This window comes from Leucopleurus acutus (genome assembly GCF_964270905.1).
Source record: "Leucopleurus acutus genome assembly, chromosome: 4".
Lineage (NCBI taxonomy): Eukaryota > Metazoa > Chordata > Mammalia > Artiodactyla > Delphinidae > Leucopleurus > Leucopleurus acutus.
The window spans coordinates 3,604,935-3,622,547 of record NC_139146.1 but is presented as its reverse complement, the minus strand read 5'-3'; the positions used below and the strand labels follow the sequence as shown (position 1 = coordinate 3,622,547).

Below are 17,613 nucleotides of genomic sequence, written 5' to 3'. Positions count from 1 at the left end.
ACACAATTTCCTATGACTACTGAAAAGGCCAGGCGCAATGACACCCCAGTAACTCTGAGCACACCTTCTACCCAGATCCTGGTTTCTAAACACCATTACCCACTAGGAGTTGTCCACTAAGAGCTCTTCGGATCACGGCTGATTCCAAGAGGCCTGGGGCAGAGACGAGTACAAGATGAGCCTGGAACATCTTGTTGCATCATAACATGAGGAAAGAGCTCAAAGAAAGAAGGGGACCGCGGACTGTGGTGTCTTTATTACAGGGACATAGCAAAGGCCACATGGCTCGAAGGGCTTTCTGCTGACCAACTCTGTTCATCTCTGTTCATGACCAGGATAAATCATGACAATAAAGGATTATAAACACTGATTAAAACAATAATCTATGAACCCCTGCTGATATACATATATATATAAATGAATGAATAATTAATTGAGAGAAAGGGAAATGTTCCTTATAGTAGATACTAACTAATAAGCGTAGAAGGAATAACGGAATTAGAAAGTCCCCATTTAGCAGCTGTCATTTTAATAAATATATCAGGCAAGAGTCATTCACGGATGCTAAGAATTAGTGGGTGAAATTGTGAGTGAGAGGATATTGAAAGAGTCTCAAAGAATCTTCCCGCATGAAGCTTATTAAAGACAAACGGGAAACACAGTAACCTTGCAGTGGGGAAGCCATGCAGACATCCCACCTGAGAGATCAAAGTTAACATCACCAGTCGTGGGACAAACTGACGGGCGTGCCTGCTTAAGTGATGCAGTACCAAACACACCACTGCTTCCACGTGCCCCTGCCAAGCATGCCCGCCCCAGATTCGAATTTCAAGGAAATGGCAGATATGCCCAAACTGAGGGACCGTCTACACAATAATGGTCTGTACCCGTCCCAAGTATCAATGTCATGAAACCAGACAGAGAAAGCCAAAGAGACTGCAGCTGAATGCAACACACCACCTGGCGTTTCCTTCCGCTGACAAGGGACATCATGGGGATAACTGGGAAAATCTGATTAAAATCTGTAAGTCAGACAATTGTATTGCATGAGTGTGAATTTCCTGATTTTGATAATTATACAGTGGCTTAAGTAAAGAAATACCTTCATTTTGAGCAACTTCACACTGAAGTGTTTAGGGATAAAGGGGCAACACGTCTGTAAAAGGTTCTGAAAAAATGTACACAGAGACAGAGAGAGAGAAAGAGAGAGAGGGAGAGAGAGGGGAAGAGACCATGCAAGAGATATCAAACATGGTAAAATGTTAGTATTTGGGGAATGCGGGTGAAGGGTACATGGAATTATTTGTACTAGTTTCACAACTTTTCTGTAATTCTGAAATGATCTCAAAAGTTAAGACAAAATGGTCTTAGAAAAAGTACAGAATACAACTTTCCTGGTCGGATCACTGCATTTCCTAACTGATTCAGGCAAACTCTTTGCTTATGTTGGAACACTGAGTGTGGTTACGTGTGTGTGTGTGTGTGTGTGTGCGCGCGCGTGTGTATCCGTGTTTGATTCAATAACTGGAATAGGGAAAAGGCAATGAAACACAACCCCCATTTTTTGGGGACGTGAGGCTGCACCTACAGGAATGGGAGCAAAGACAGGACAGGGCCCTTCTCACCCAGCTGCTCCCCTGCCCCTGCCCCTGCCCTCCTCACGGGGGCTCCTGTCACCACCCGGTGTCCAGGCCAACGTCTCACTTTTCACCCCCGAATCCAGCGTGTGCCAACCCACAGCGTGTGCCTTCCTGTCCTCGCAGCCTCTCAGATCTGCTGCCAGAGCTCTCACGTGACACCTGAGTTGTTTGCATCAAGAGTACAGTTTCCTCATTTACGTTTTTGGCTTTTTTCCACTCTCATCCACCCTACAGCTTTCAGCCCTCATAAATGCTTACAAAGCACACCGACTCTAGCCCAATGCTCTGTTTTACAGACAAATAAAGAAGCCGAGAGAGAAAAACAGACTGGGTTGTGATCAAAGTCTGCAACAGAACTAGGACTGGGGCCCAGATATCCTGATCCCAGCCAGGCCTGGCCTCCCGTCTGGGAAGTCAGCCACCAGGGCAGGCTCGGCCCTTCGACCTGTTATCTCAAACCACCCAAGCCATCGGGCCAGGAGCCCTGTGTGAGAAAGAACTACGTTGTTAATCTCTTTTTGTCCCCACCAAAAAAAAGCAGTCTCTGAAACTAACTCCTATCTCCTACCAAGACCTTCTAGGTTGGCTAACGGGGCCCCTTTGATCTTGGTCACGAGCCCACGCCCTTTCCCTCGCTGGTCAGTGACACTGCAGTCATTTAGATTAGGCTCTGCATCTGATTAATTCAGAACACACATGAGCCATGCCACCAAACCCAAAATATCCTCATTTCTACCAACTGTACAGCATAACTATACTTACACGTACTCCAGAAATTCTACACTCTGATATTTGTGTATGCGTGGATACACATATGTATGTGTGTGTGTCTTTGTATCTTAATCATGATAATGCTAAGTGAAAAAAAAAAAGACAAAGGAAAAAAGGTCTGAATTAACATTGGGTAGAAATAAACTAATAACAGACGATAAATAAAAATTTTAAATTTCAAAAACGAAAGTTTTAAGTGTGTAGCTAAGAAATTAGTTTGAATTGCCTTTGTTTGCTTTCGTGAATAAGGAGGTCTGAAAAAGCAACCAAACAATAAAATGCATGCAAAGCCAAGCGTTCTTAAAAACCAAAGGTGTTCTTTTTGTTCTTTTGTCATCTGGCTCTCTGGCCACTGTCGATAGGCAACTGGTAGTCAAAAAACACCTGCTCCATCGGTGAAGAAGCCCAGAACATTCCAAAGGACAGCTTGAAGGAAATGCCACCAATTCAGAGGCAGACCACGGTTAGGGGAGAAGTTTTACTGGAAATTTTAAAACAAGTCGTTTTGTGGCCACTTTTAGAAAGCAATCTACTGCCTGGAATCGTGTACTGAACTTCCACGCAAACACCAACAGAGAGGATATCAGACAAGGAGGTGACCCGGCAGGCAGTCTACCGTGGACACTGTGCAGAGAACTGGCTGTGCCGTCCACACAGCTGGGGCCCCTCGGAGGAGAAAAGCAGGACACGTGGGACGGGACAGAACCAAAGCTGCCATCAGCCGGTTGTGAGGACCTGACGCGGCGCCCAGGCCGGACCCTAGAAGGCAAACCACCGCGAGCGAATGCCCTGTGGCTCCCACCTCCAACACGGCCACCTCCTGGCCGTTGCGAAGCAGCCGGAACGTCAGGGGGTGTTTGGAGTCCAGCCCCGGGATGACCTCACAGCCACGGAGCGGGATGGAGACGATGTGGGTCTTCAGGTCGGCCCTGTCCTTGTGGAGGATGAGCTTGTTCTCCTTGACGCGGCACCAGCGCTCCCGCCAGCGGCTGTTGGAGAGCACGTTCAGGTAGCCTGCAACGAGAGCAGGCCCGTCAGCCTCCCCAGGAAGGATGCGCCCCAGGAGGCCACGAAGACGGAACGAACCCTGCACACAGCACGTCTGCAAGTGCAGGCTCCTGGGAGCAACAAGAGCCACCACTGCGAGACGACTGACCTCCGTCAGCTCTGGGGGCCGAGACAGGACAGACCACCCAGGAGCCCGAGTGCACTGTGTGATGCGTGCTGAGGACCATGTAGGGAACCCGGAGCTTGCCCGGTGTACGAGAGGTCACTGAGCCATCAGTGGCTGGCAGGAGAGAGGCTATGAGGACACACTGCCGTCCTCAAACAGCTGAAGGGACCTCACCCAGGAAAGGGTTTGGGTTCATTCCGAGTAGCTGCAAATGACACCACCAGGGCAAAAGTGACAAGACAGGCAGATTTGGGCTTAACATGAGGAATAAGACTACCTGAAAATGAAAGCTTCCCACAAAACAGGCAGCCCTGGGAGGGGATGAGTTCCCCACCACTGGAAGTATTCCAGCAAATGACGGCAAATCCTCGGGATGGGATTCCTGCCCGGAGGCCAGAGATGCCCTTCCTCAGCGCCCTCTGACTGGAGGATGCTGTCTGACTGCTGAAGTCTAAAGGCCTGAGTCTGATGCATGTGGAGTTTTGCCATCCGTGTCTCTGAGGCTGCACTACATCCTCAGTGCATTACGGGTGGAATGTGATGGAATTACAAGAAGAGCTGTCCTCATTTTTTTTTTTTTTTTTTTTGCGGTACGCGGGCCTCTCACTGCTGTGGCCTCTCCCGCTGCGGAGCACAGGCTCCGGACGCGCAGGCTCAGCGGCCATGGCTCACGGGCCCGGCCGCTCCACAGCACGTGGGATCTTCCCGGACCGGGGCATGAACCCATGTCCCCCGCATCGGCAGGCGGACTCTCAACCACTGCGCCACCAGGGAAGCCCTGCCCTCATTTTTAAAAAAAGGAAATCACCTCAAATACAAGAAACTGATCATTTTCACCTGTCACAAACATACAGTGCATTTTTCTGGAAATAACAAGGCAGGACAAACAGATTTCACGGGGTGACTTCTGACCAGTCCATAATGCTAGGAAGACGGAGGAAGTGAGTGAACAGCATATAGAGTCCAGGTCAACAAGGAAGAAGTGAAACAAGGATTCCTTAAGTCATTCGGCTGCTCTTTTGAGTCACACACACACATACACACACACGTGTGCACACACGCACACACGCGCAGCTCAATAAATAAATAAATAAATAAAATCCTTTCTGATCCTGATTTTTTAAATGTCTTTTTCCAAAAGGGATCTGGACGACGCCTTTTGCTTCTTTTCTGTTCTACACCTTACACATTTTATTAGCAATGGATAAATGCTATAAAGGCTAAAACCAAACGAAAACAAAACCCCAAATAGGGGTCTTAGAGGTTCCAGAATGATGCTTTCTATTTTATGTATAGACATTACTATACATAACAGCTCAATGAATTCACCAGGAAAATGCTTATAATACTTAAATGTACGTTCAGGGCTTCCCTGGTGGCGCAGTGATGCAGGGGACATGGGTTCGTGCCCCGGTCCGGGAAGATCCCACATGCCGCGGAGTGGCTGGGCCCGTGAGCCATGGCCGCTGAGCCTGCGCGTCCGGAGCCTGTGCTCCGCAGCGGGAGAGGCCACAACGGTGAGAGGCCCGCGTACCGCAAAAAAAAAAAAAAAAATGTACGTTCAGTTGAATATAAATCAGTTCTACCAATATATCCTAAAGGGTACCTGGGACTAAAACTTCCATTTGGGACACAAGTTGCCATATTTGTAAAATTACAGAGAAAATGGAGAAGTGAGCCCATGAGCTCAAGTGCCTGGGACCTGAAGTTCCTTGCGCTTTGCACAATTAGGAGGGACTGGAGGGAGGCGAAGAGAGGCTGGAGAAGCAGAGTTCAGAAAAAAAAGGAGGCTCACACCCTGATCTCCTTCCTTCTTGTTCACGGCTACGCAGCGAAGACCGACCTGAAGCCCTTTGGACAGTTAAAGATGGAAGAGAAAGAGCTGCTGTTTTCATTCTGGGAAATACTATTTGGAAATGACATAGTTCTGATCCACTTATTCTTTTTTTTTAAGCTCTACTTAAAACATATAGTCAAATGTAATATCTGAACATCTGAGTAACAGCTATTAGAACTATTTAGTATCTCCGTCTATAAGTCATTAATCACGCTGAAGGCCACATCTTTGGCTTTTTTGGAAGTAGCTGGCAACTGGATCCACCGTAAATACGTTCTGAGCACGAATGGACACACGTGGTCTATGGACGGTATGATGGCGTACAACTAAGAAGAAACAAACGGAAGCACGGATGGCTTTCAACGAACTTAGTCTTCTTGGGCACACAAGGTCGACAGGTGAGTGAACAGTTTGTAGAAGGAAGCACTAAGGCCCAGGGCACTGATGGACGTGACCACTGGGGCTGGCAGAGTGGAGGCTTACGTGTGCTCCGGGGCGGGTCCTCACCTGGGCCTTAAGGGGTTGGGGGATCCCTTCAGGCCTGGAGAAGCGGGGAGCGTGGTGAACTAAGACTTGAGACGTCTAGCGACCTGGTCACAGAAAACCTCGGAAGCTACTGTAGGGGCCCGTCCTTGTTGCAGAAGATGGCGGGGGTCACAGTGGGGAAGGAGATGCCAAAATGTTTATTGAGGAATTTAAGCACACCTGCCTCCTCAGTAACAGTGAGGGGACTCCTCTAAACTTCCACAGGACTTCTGGCTCTTAGAATTCACCACGTGGGTGCACCTGTCCCCAGCGCAGGGGGGCCGCAGCTTCTGAGTGCGGCTCGGCCAGCCACGCGAATGACGCATCTCCTGAAGAGGGGACGGTGCTCATCAGGTTTTCTTCCCTGACCAAGTCACCAAATGCCATGGGTTTCTTGACATGTGAGTCACAAAAGGAATGATTACATTGGACAGATCCACACTTCAGTTAGAGCATGATTTCAAAGGAGATGACCATATTTTAACGCCTTCCTCATAATGAGTTACAGTTGCCCAAAAGGGAAAAGCAAAACGAGAATCACAGTGGCTAACAGGCCTGTTTCTGTAAAGAGCAAACGCCACGGAAACAAGCCCACATCTGGCATGCGGCCTCCCCCCCCGCAGGCTCCCCGCCTTCTCCAAAGAGGTGGCCGAAATTCCTACTTTCTGGGTAGGGACCCCAGATGAGGGAGAGACCACGCAGGGACATGGCAGGCAGCTCACCGAAGTACCCGGGAGTCAGAGGGCAGGGCCCATATCCCCTAATATTCTTTCTCCCCGCCACGACACGGCTAGGCTGTGATGGGATCCCTGCCGACACAGGACCCCGTCAGCCCCGAGACGATCAGCCTGAGCAGACACCCACCACCAGGTGGCACCAAAGAGCAGCCGGGCCCCTTCGCAGGCTCGCCTGGGTCAGGTCAGCGCCCTGCTAATAAGGCGATTCCAATATCATTTGATGTTTTGTCTGTCTGTTCCCACCTATCATGTTATGGTGAGATGTTACGGTATCGTAACCATCTGGGAATTTCGGTTTGATGTTCTGAGGTTATCTTTGCTCCGAATTCTAAAGAAAGAACTCTAAGGTCTCTTGCAAAAGCTTGGTGACAAGTGCGTATGAGGTCTCATGAGGACGGCCTGAGGCTGACGAAACACACACAACCACAGGAGGAGGGGACAGATGTGAACGGTCCCGCGGTCAGCTGCGTGGGGACCTGGCGCCTCTGGTCCAGCAGCTGCAGACGAGCAGACAGGGCCGCCTGGCCGAAGGGGGGCCCGCATCCACTGACTTCTTCTCTAGGACGGGAAGGGCAGCGTCTCCTGTGCTCTGGTCACACTTTTGTGAGGACTTTCACTGAATTGCTCGTCTCATCTTAGCCAGCCTCAGACTGTGATCGGCTGAGAGGAAAGGGGCTGCAGAGAGCTGATCCCCGCCCTGCGACGCCGAAACCCTCCCTTCCACCAGAGGCACGCGCCCTCCAGCGGGCACCCAAAGAACCCGAGACACCCTTGACGTCAAGAACGCGTCCCTCCCCCTTGATTAAATGTCACCTGACCTTCTGTCGGGTGGATTACGACAGAAAGTGAGAGGCATATAACTTTCCTGCGCATCCACCAAAAATCCTACTGCTGAAAACGTCACAAAGTCACTGACCATTAGAGCCAGAAGGGGCCCCAGAGATAACCGGAAGGTCCTTCCAACTAGCCCAGGTTACCCTGCCTCGGGAAGCCCTCCATCCTAGCAACTGGGGACCACTCCTTTCACTCAGCTTCTGTATTTCTATTATCGATATTTTCAATGCCACTCATCCGGCATTGCCCTCATGGCGGCTTGACTATGTCTGGTACGCTTAGGTTTTTTTCAGGTGAACAAATGAATGATAATAGCGACCATTTACTGAGCATAAATTACGAAGTAGGCAATGAGCTTAATGTTTCATGATTTTATCCTCAATTCTAAGGAAAAGAAAGTAGTTTAAGTATAAGCCTATCTCATAGGTGGGGAACCTGAGGCTCAGAGAAGTGTGTGCGACTTGCTTAAGTTAATTCATTCAATTAACAAGTGCTTACTGAGCTGCTATTATCCACCAGGCTGTGTGCTCGGTGCTGGGAACACAGCTGGTGGGTGAATTCGACCTACATCTTAATCCAGTAATGGGAGGAACAAGAAATTGGAAAATTCAGTGAGACAAGATTGTTAGAGGCCCTGAACTGACTGAGCACAGGATGATACGATTAGTCCAAGGTTTCAAAACTCCCAGGGGCTAGCCTGCAGGGATCCAGAGGAGAAGAAGGTGGACAGTCGCGAGGCTTGCGGACGAGTCCAAACAACAGACAGAAATGGGCTGGGGAAGACAGAAAAACGTGAAAGGCATCTCCTGATGCCCTTATACGGTGATGATACTTCCGGAACGCCTGAGCACTGGAGGTGGGAAAATAAAGGACCCATCTTTGCTCAGGGGTTTGTGTGCAAGTCTCGGATCATCCTGTGAAAGTGGCTGTTTGTGGGGTGGACCCGGCTGGTGCTAAGCACAGCACCCGCTGGCTGAGGGCCCGAGGGAGGGGTGAGAGCCAAGCAGGACAGGCAGAGCGGGGGGCTGGTGTGGGCACCTCTTCCCACCCCGCCTGCGGGAAACCTGCAGAGAGCCCTCTCCTGCCTGCCGGCATTTCTCCTGCACACCCAGAGCCCCAGCTGGCCGGGCCGCATCTTCCAGAAGAGCTGGGATTTGGACTCAGCTCCCAGTTGCCCTGGGGACGCTCTCGTCTGTGCCCCATCCGCGTGGCACTCTGGGAGGGATGGGGTTCTTGGGCCTTCATCCAGCTACTTCTCCTGCCTGAGACTTTGCAGCTGCCCTGACATAACTGAAGACAGTCATTCTCCCCCTCAGTTTCTCCACAGACTTCTCCCCCGTCCCCCGGCCCAGCAAAGAACTAGATGACAAATTTTAAAACCTTGTGCACAGAGGATGCTCTCTTAGTGGTGGTGAAAGGCGTCCACGGAGAGCCTGGCAGAAACCCTCAGGTGATGATGCGGGCCTGCAGCTCCACCAGGCCTGCTCTCTGAGCAATTCCACTGTGCCCTTAGGCCAACTGCCCACACAGCTGTTCATTAGGAGTCACGAGGGTGGCGAGCCCTGGGGGACGGGAGGGGGACGGGGGAGACTTGTGCTTCAGGACAGCGACAGGGTTGGCCGGCGGGCCTGGCCCTGTCCCCAGCTGGCCGTGTGACTCAGGGCAAGTCCCACGACCTTCCCAAGTTCTCGGTGTCCTCATTGTAAAATGAGGGGTCTGGACCACAGTTGCTAAGTTGCCTTCCATATGAATGTTTAATTGTTTTTCATGAAAGAACCTCTATTTCCTTTGCTGATCTGGGGCAGTTTTAAGAAAAAAAAAAAAACCCAAAAAACTAAAAAAGGAGTTCGCTTTTTGTTGGCTAATTCCCTCTTTCCATTTCTAACCCCTGACTCCCATCTCCTCTCCAGGGCTAATGCCAGCGGGAAACAACCGCAGATCACCCAGTGCTGTGAGCCGCTCCAGCAAGGGCAGAGGGCCGCAGGCCCCGGCATTCACAGCCCTCCTGCAGCTGCCCTCCCGCCAGGGCTCTGTCCAGCTGGCTCAGCTTCCGCAGGGCGGTCGTTCTCAGTGGAAAGAGCATCAGTCAGCGTGCTTCTGTGACCCCACTGCCGTCGGACCAGGGGCAAGTTCACGACCTCTGCATGCACGGGGGCTCCCAGACTGCTGGCCTCCGTTTGCAGCCACCATCTCCCCTCCCAGCTCAACCCACAGGCGGCCGCTTCATGGGGGCCTCCCTGGGATGACACCTCAACCCCGAGAGGCCTCGACCACTGCCCACCCAGCCATCTTCCACTCCACACGCACTTCTGCACAGCACCCCAGGGGGGTTACTGTGCCACCAAAAGTCTATCAGGACTTCCTAGGATCACACGTGTGAGGAGCTGGGAGTCCACCCTGCCCTCCGCTCGGGAGGCCCCCTACCCCCACCTCGGGAGGCCCCCTACCCCAAGTCTACCTGCGCTGCACTCCACAACCGACCCTTCCTGCCCACCCGCACCGCTCTGCACTCACGGCGCCCTTCCAGCACAAGCCACCCCCTGGGACGTGATATTGGCTGAAGAAATGCATTTTTGCGCGTGTGGCCCAACTCAGGCACTAACAGGCAGCATCTAAACGCTGCTGTCTTTTGGCATCCTCAGTAACCCAGAACCGTGGACAGAAGAGATGCTCAATGAGAGAGGGAACGAAGAGAGAGAGAGGTAAACAGCGGGCACACATAAAAGCCATTACGGGACGGACGTGTGACGCGCCCTGTGGTCCGCAAGGGAAAGTACAGCCCATTCCTATTTTTCTTAAAGGCTAAATATCCATCTTTCGGCCTCTAAAGCGTTTCTCCTTAAAGGGGTCGCACGGTTCTCGTAAACGCGGTTGCCTAGGAAACACCGTGCACGTACGGTCTAACTTCTCCAGGGAGGTGTTCCCTGAGGCGCCTCCGCGTAAGTCACATCCCCGCCAGACTCTCCCGCTGCCCCTCTCGTATCCCCGCCGTGCCCGTAATCAGAGTCAGTCACCACACGCTTGTCTCTGTGACCCCCTGCCTCAGGCCGCCCTTCGGGCGCTAGGCTGGATGCAGTGGGATCGCAGGAGTCATCTGGTCGTCGCGTCCCCTGCCCCGCGGACGCAGCCCCACCGCCAGCAGCCCAGAGGACACTCACTGGACGAAGACCCACGAGGGGAGGGGTCAGCCGGCCCGGCTGCACTTGAGGTGGAAGCTTGAGAAGTGGAGCAGCCCCAGAAAGGTGAGTCGTGTGACGTCAGGCCAAGGGAAGGGGCTGCCAGGGACCCTGTAGACGCTCTTACACACCCGCCTCCGCTGGCCAACCGCCCATGCGTATGTTTCCCTTTAAAGACGCTTAAAAGGAATTTGCGGGCTTCCCTGGCGGTCCGGCGGTGAAGACTCCGTGCTCCCAAGGCAGGGGGCCCGGCTTTGATCCCTGGTCTGGGAACTAGATCCCGCATGCATGCCGCGACCAAGAGTTCCCCTGCCGCAACTAAGGAGCCCTTGAGCCGCAACTAAGGAGCCCACCTGCCGCAACTAAGACTCGGTGCAACTAACTAACTAAATAAATAAATATACAACAAAAGATAAAGTTAAAAAAAGAAAACGGGATTTGGAAGAACCTCATGGGATCAAAGAGAGAATTTGTTTTTTGTTTTGAGAGAACTTCAGAGATCATCTCAAACGCCTGCAAGGCCTTCATTAATAAGCAGTGAAATGTAATCCATTCTCCACAATTTAACTGATCACAAGCCCAACGTCAAAGAGCCCAATCAGTAAGACTTAGAAGAACATGACGGAGAGGTGTCCCCGGAGAGGGTCTCTGCGTGCTCGGGGAGAGGGTGCAGACCTGGCAACCCCACGCACCCCCGTCTTACCACAAGTAGGCACATCTTCCTCCGCTGAGGAGGTCTGTTCGTCTGTCGACGGCTTTTTCTTTCCCAAACCGATGATCTTGGTGATCTTTTTCCCGGTGACTTTAGACACAGTTCCCTTGGCCTCTGATTTGGAACTTTTTTTCCTCTTAACTGTGAAGAAAGGTGACGACAAAAAAGCATGTTTCAACGGTAGACTTTAACTGAAAAGAAACATCAAAATAAAGCATGACTCACAGCCGATTTTCTTTCCCCAAATTTCTACTTACTGAGCACCTGCCGTGCATCAGCCACTCGTCTAGATACAAGAGGACGAAGCAGAAAACAGGCACTCCCAGGAAGCTTGTGTTCCACAGCAGGCTGAGAACACACGCACACACATGTACACGTGTGCTCGCACGCACACACACACACACACACACACACCCCTGAAGGAGGTCGGATGATGCAAAGGCCTTTGTAGACCTAAACTAGGGTTACATGGTACAGTGACCGGGCCGTCAGGAAGCAGAGGAGCTAAGTATCAGTACAAGGCAGCATCTGTGCAGAAACCCGAGGGAAGAGCCATCCGGGCAAGAAGAGCATCAGCTAACACAGAGCCTGTGATGCTGGAAGGAGCCGGACACGTCTAGAAACACAAGACAGGCTCGGGCAGCTGCAACCTGGCCTGCACAGGGAGGGGTCCGGCAGGTGAGGGGGCAGGGGGACTCAGCGAGCCTCCACCAGCCCCTCACTGACCTGTCAGACTCACGTGGGATTCCGCCCCATCCAGAGCTGTTAGACCAGCAGCCTGCATTCCAGCCCCGTGTGTTCTGTTTGGCCTGCGGTGCTAAACCGTATGCACAAAACTCATGAATGTTCTGCATGAAGATGAATGACTTCTGGCTCCCCTTGGAAAACGGGAAGGTCTGGCAACTCTGAACCCACATTTTGGGAAGCGCCAGCGGGCGGGGGCAGAGCCTGAGAAGCCGCAGCCGTGCGCAAGGACCTACGTGCCCAGCTGACGACAGTCCCCGGGCCCCAGCCGACTGAGCACCAGCGGCCAGCTGCTAACCTGTGCCTGACGCGTGGCGGCAATCTGCTCTCTCCAGCTCCTGCGGGCTTTGCCTACGACCTCCGACAGAATCCCAGGGGTGGGGACCGGGTGCAGAACCAGAGTGGGTGCTAAGCATGGTCCAGGACTGAGGGACAAGACCCTCCCCGCCAGAGCGCTTCTGGCAGGTGAGCTGTCACCTGGGGCTGTTCTGTGCCTGCTGCTGGGGCCAAGGGCCTCGCTCAGAGGGCCCCGGAGGGACCCACAGCGTCAAGGCCAGACACCATCACCTGAACCCCCGAGACCCCCAACGGCCCCTGCTCGGTCCTCTCCAGGAGGACCCCTCACCCCTCTGTAACTCAGAGGGTGGCACGGACCTTTCGGAAAATGTAACGAAAGTCAAGAATTCCTTCCCCACCCCTCTCCCTGTGGACACAGAACATGCACGAACATCACACAGGATAACTTCAGAGGAAGAGGATTCAGGGATGTGAGAGTATAAACTATGGGCCTCATTCCTAAACCTACCCTCTAAAAGCGTACGCCCTCCCCCCTCCTTTCTGCCACATCAGCTGCTCTCAGTGGGGGGCGGGGAAGCCGTCCCCTTCTCTAGTTCCACTCTGCCAGCCGCCCCGCGCCCACGGAACGAGGCCAGCGCGCATCCACCCTCGCCCGGGTCTGCCTCGTCTGGGCTCTGCAGGTCTTCTTCCCCCCACCCCCCACGGACTCAGCGAGGCCCTGTGAGGCCGGCCACTGAGCTTGAACACTTACTTCCTCTCAGAAAGAAGCGGCAGTTAACAATGTCTGAGGCAGGAGGCGCTACATTATAGTTTTAAAAAGAAGCCGCACTAAACTTCAGGGTAATCAGCACTACGGACTGAATGTTTGCATCTCCCCAGAATTCACATGCTGAAGCCCTAACCCCATAGTGTGGCTGTATTTGGAGGTGGGGTCCCTAAGGAAGCACTGAAGGTTAAACGAGGTCTTAAGGGTGGGGCCCTGATCCAACAGGATTGGTGTACTCGTGGGGAAAGGCCACATGAGGACACAGTGAGGGGTGGCCGTCTGCAAGCCAGGAAGGGAGCCCTCACCAGCACCCGACACTGACGGCACCTTGATCTTGGGCTTCTGGCCTCCAGAACTGTGAGAAATAAACTTCTGTTGTGTAAGCCACCCAGTCTGGGGTATCTTGTTATGGAAGCCTGAGCTGACGAGTACAAGCACTTCTATGTTATTTTAAACAAATCAGGTCATATTAGAAACACAGGACTGTCACTCCCTCCCGCTCCTGACACTCTCCCACCACATGCAACCCCTTGTAAAATAAAGCACCAAGAAACCACTTTGATCTCTTGGTCTGAAGGCACATCTCCTCCCCAGCTGCCATCAGACATGGAGTCCGAGGTTGGAATACCTGTATCATTGACTTCAGTTCAACCAAACCCACAGTGAAAGCAGCAGTGGATGAGCTTTCTTAGCTGTTTCTAAAGAGCCTGAAGTTGACCTTTGACCAGAACCACTCAAGCTAATAAGCTTTAAGAAAAGAAGATCCTCTCAGCGAGGACACTCAGTGCCCGGAAGGGACCTTCTGCGAAGCTCAGCAGCACAAGTCAGTCCTTCCCTGCATCTCAAAGTGACAAGTGAGAAAGCCAGTTGTTAGATTTACTTCCAGTTTTACTAGGATTTGCTCCTGTTGGGAAAGTACTTGCTGGGCTCTGGCTACAAAGAAAGGACATAATGAAGACTTTTAATTCCTTGAATGTCCACTGCTTTTTTGCAAAAGCAAAAGTGAGGCTGTCCTTGGAAGAAAAAGCCAAAGGATGTAGGAACGTGAGAACGAAATCACAAGAATATGTTGATGCCATTCAATAAACAAAAGTCAAAATTTAGCACATATAATAGAATTATGAAGGAAAACCTAAAAACTCAGAACTCTCAACTCACTGAAGTGTACAGCAGAAAGGCTGCAGAGTTTAAATGGCATCACTGTCAACGTGGCGCGCTGGAGTGGAGGCGGTGTTGACAGGCACTGAAGCAAAGCTAATTCGCAGCGTTTAAAGCCGTAAATGTCATAAACCCAGAGGGTTCCCTCTAATCCTACATAAGTGGGAGTCTAGGTGTTTTGGTATTTAGGCAGGTGGGAGGAATATCATCAAACTAATGATATGCTAAGTCTACCAACAGACCCGTTAACCTGTGATTAAATGGTACACGTGCTCAATGCTAGTTGGGGACAGCTGTCACTTCCACACAGATCAGCCCTAGGGACTCCATGCTCTCTGCTCATGTCAGCTGCAGTATCCGTAGCAGCTCTACTGAATTCACCCCAAATCACACCATACTGGCTCATTGTGTGCCAGGGCCTGACACCTTGATAGAAGAAACCAGAGTTTTAGAGTCACTGCCTGCGGCTTTGGTCACAGAATCTGGATCGTGTCCATGTACAGTTGACAGTCTAACATTTAGGAGAAACTGCAGGAGTTGGGGATTTCTTCCATGCAGAGAAATCTGTCTGAGTCACGACATGGCTGGGATCAAGGGAGCTTTACTAGAACTTCTCAACTGCAAACTAATCAAGACAGCACAGCAAGGATAAAAGCTAAGGTAGACGGTCAGAATGTATTTAAGCTGTTAGCTTCCTTCAGTGACTATTCACTGGGGGTCTACTATAGGCAAAGCACCATTGCCAGGCAAAAAGTGTCTGAACCAAGGTCACCTTTACAAAGCACAGAAGGCTGCTCTTGTTAAAAGGAAACAGAAGAATATCAGACATATTCACTCACCTGTATATCTAGACACATATATATATCATTCTGTAGAACCTAATTTCATGCAGGGACACTGGGAGAGGAAATCACAAACAAGAAAAGAGACCAGCCAAAGCAATGCCCGCTGAGCCTCGGCGTGTGAGCGGGAACCCTCAGATTGCATGTTCTGTTTCAGGGCAAAACTTAAAGATAGCTTTCCTGGCTTTGATTACACATAATGTGCCCTGTGAAGGCACAGATGATACCTTCCACTGAATAACTTCCGACGCAAAGAACTAAAATTACACTCAAGATGCAACCGAGTTGGAAAATCACATGGGCCAAGGCAGAGACCACGACCTTCTGGCGTGAACCTTGAAATATCACAATAGCCCAGATGATTTAGGCTCCAAGGTTCTTAGTGGCCGGGACTGCTATTCGGTTTAAGGCCAGGAGACCTCTGTGTGTCTCTGAGCCAGAAGACACCTGCACCACCCTGGCAACTGAGTACAACTGAACTGCACAGGCAGAACTACTCACCTGGGAAGCACAGAGGCTCCTGGCCTTGCACAGGGAAAACTTCCTCACCACCCACTAACCCCACCCCTCCTCTGGGCCCACACACTGCGTGGGAAACTAGAAGTCAGGCCACAGACTGGGACAAGATGTGTGCAAAAGACATCTGATAGAGCAGGGGTCCCCAACCCCCAGGCCGCGGGCCAGCACCGGTCCGCAGCCTGCTGGGAACCAGGCTGCAGAGGAGAAGGTGAGTGGCGGGCAACGAGCGAAGCTTCATCTGTGTTTACAGCTTCTCCCCATCGCCCGCGTTACCACCTGGATCATCCCCCGCCCCGGCCCCGGCCGTGGAAGAACTGTTTTCCGTGAAACTGGTCCCCGGTGCCAAAAAGGCTGGGGACCGCTGTGACAGAGGACTTGCATTCAGAATAGATAAAGAATTCTCAGAAATCAGTATGAACAAAGAAATCCAGTGAGAATATGCAAAGATAATGAACGGCTGGCAAAAAAGCACACTAAAAAATGTTCGACATTGTTAGTCGTAGGGAAATGTGCTTTAAAGTCACAATTACACAGCACTACACACCTATTAAGATGGCTAAAATAAAAAGAACAAAACAAAACAAAGATGACAATGAAAGGCTGGTGAGAAGGCACACGAATGCCTGTGACCACAGAGCCCCGCTCTGCAGTATCAGCTGAGAGAAATAAAAACGTGTTCACACAAAAGCCTGTTTGTGGATGTCTACGACGGCTTTACTTGTAAACCACTCAAACCTGGAAGCAGCCCAGCTGTTCTTCAGTCGGGGCGTGGATAAACTAACTGGTCCACCCACACTGGAATCCTCTCAGCCTAGAAAAGGGACAGACTACTGACCCACCACATGGACGCACCCCAAATGCAATACACTGAGTGACGGAAGCCAGACCCGGGAGGTTGCACCCTGTATGATTCCACTTACAGGACAGAAAACAGGCCAGTGGTTGCCAGGGAACATTTTGGGGTGACAGAAATGTTCTACATCTCGATTGTGATGAAGGTTACATGCATGTGTTTGTCAAAGAACCGTACACCAAAAAGGGTGAATTTGAGTCTATGTAATTTATAGCTTTATAAAGCTGACTTAAAAAAAAAAACAAGAATTCAGGGCTTCCCTGGTGGCGCAGTGGTTGAGAGTCCGCCTGCCGATGCAGGGGACGCGGGTTCGTGCCCCGGTCCGGGAAGATCCCACATGCCGCGGAGCAGCTGGGCCCGTGAGCCATGGCCGCTGAGCCTGCGCGTCCGGAGCCTGTGCTCCGCAACGGGAGAGGCCGCAACGGTGAGAGGCCCGCGTACCGCAAAAAAAAAAATTATAGAGACGGAAGGTAGAATGGCAGTTGCCAGGAGCGGGGGGAGGGGAGAATGGGGAGCTAGTGTTTCATGGGGACAGAGCTGCAGTTTACAAGATGAGAAAAGTTCTAGAGACCCATGGTGGGGACAGTTGCGCAACACTATGAAGATACTTAATGCCGCTGAACTGGGCTTAAAAATTGTTAAGACAGTAAACTTCATGTTATCTGTATTTTACCACAATTAAAAAAGAATTTTTTTTAATGAAGGTGAAATAAAGATATTTTCAGACAATCTTTTTTTTTTTCTTCGCGGCACGCGGGCCTCTCCCCGCTGCGGCCTCTCCCGTTGCGGAGCACAGGCTCCGGACGCGCAGGCTCAGCGGCCATGGCTCACGGGCCCAGCCGCTCCGCGGCACGCGGGATCCTCCCAGACCGGGGCACGAACCCGCGTCCCCTGCATCGGCAGGCGGACTCCCCGCCACTGCGCCACCAGGGGAGCCCCAGACAATCTTTTTTAAAAAGATCAGCAATCTGTGAGTCCGGCCTCCTCATTTTAAGGATGGGGAGCTGAGGCTCAGCAAAGAGGAAACA

At 51.6% G+C, this 17,613-nt stretch overlaps 1 protein-coding gene across 1 annotated transcript in view; it reads right to left on the bottom strand.

The window, feature by feature from the left end:
• AFAP1 (actin filament associated protein 1) overlaps positions 1 to 17,613 on the bottom strand; it is a 149,306-nt gene that overhangs the window by 28,977 nt on the left and 102,716 nt on the right. The window contains exons 9-10 of the mRNA XM_082838332.1: positions 11,398 to 11,547; positions 3,214 to 3,425 (exon numbers count right to left, since the gene is read on the bottom strand). Of these exons, the coding sequence (XP_082694458.1) occupies positions 3,214 to 3,425; positions 11,398 to 11,547 (362 nt within the window). The remainder of the gene's footprint in view (positions 1 to 3,213; positions 3,426 to 11,397; positions 11,548 to 17,613) is intronic.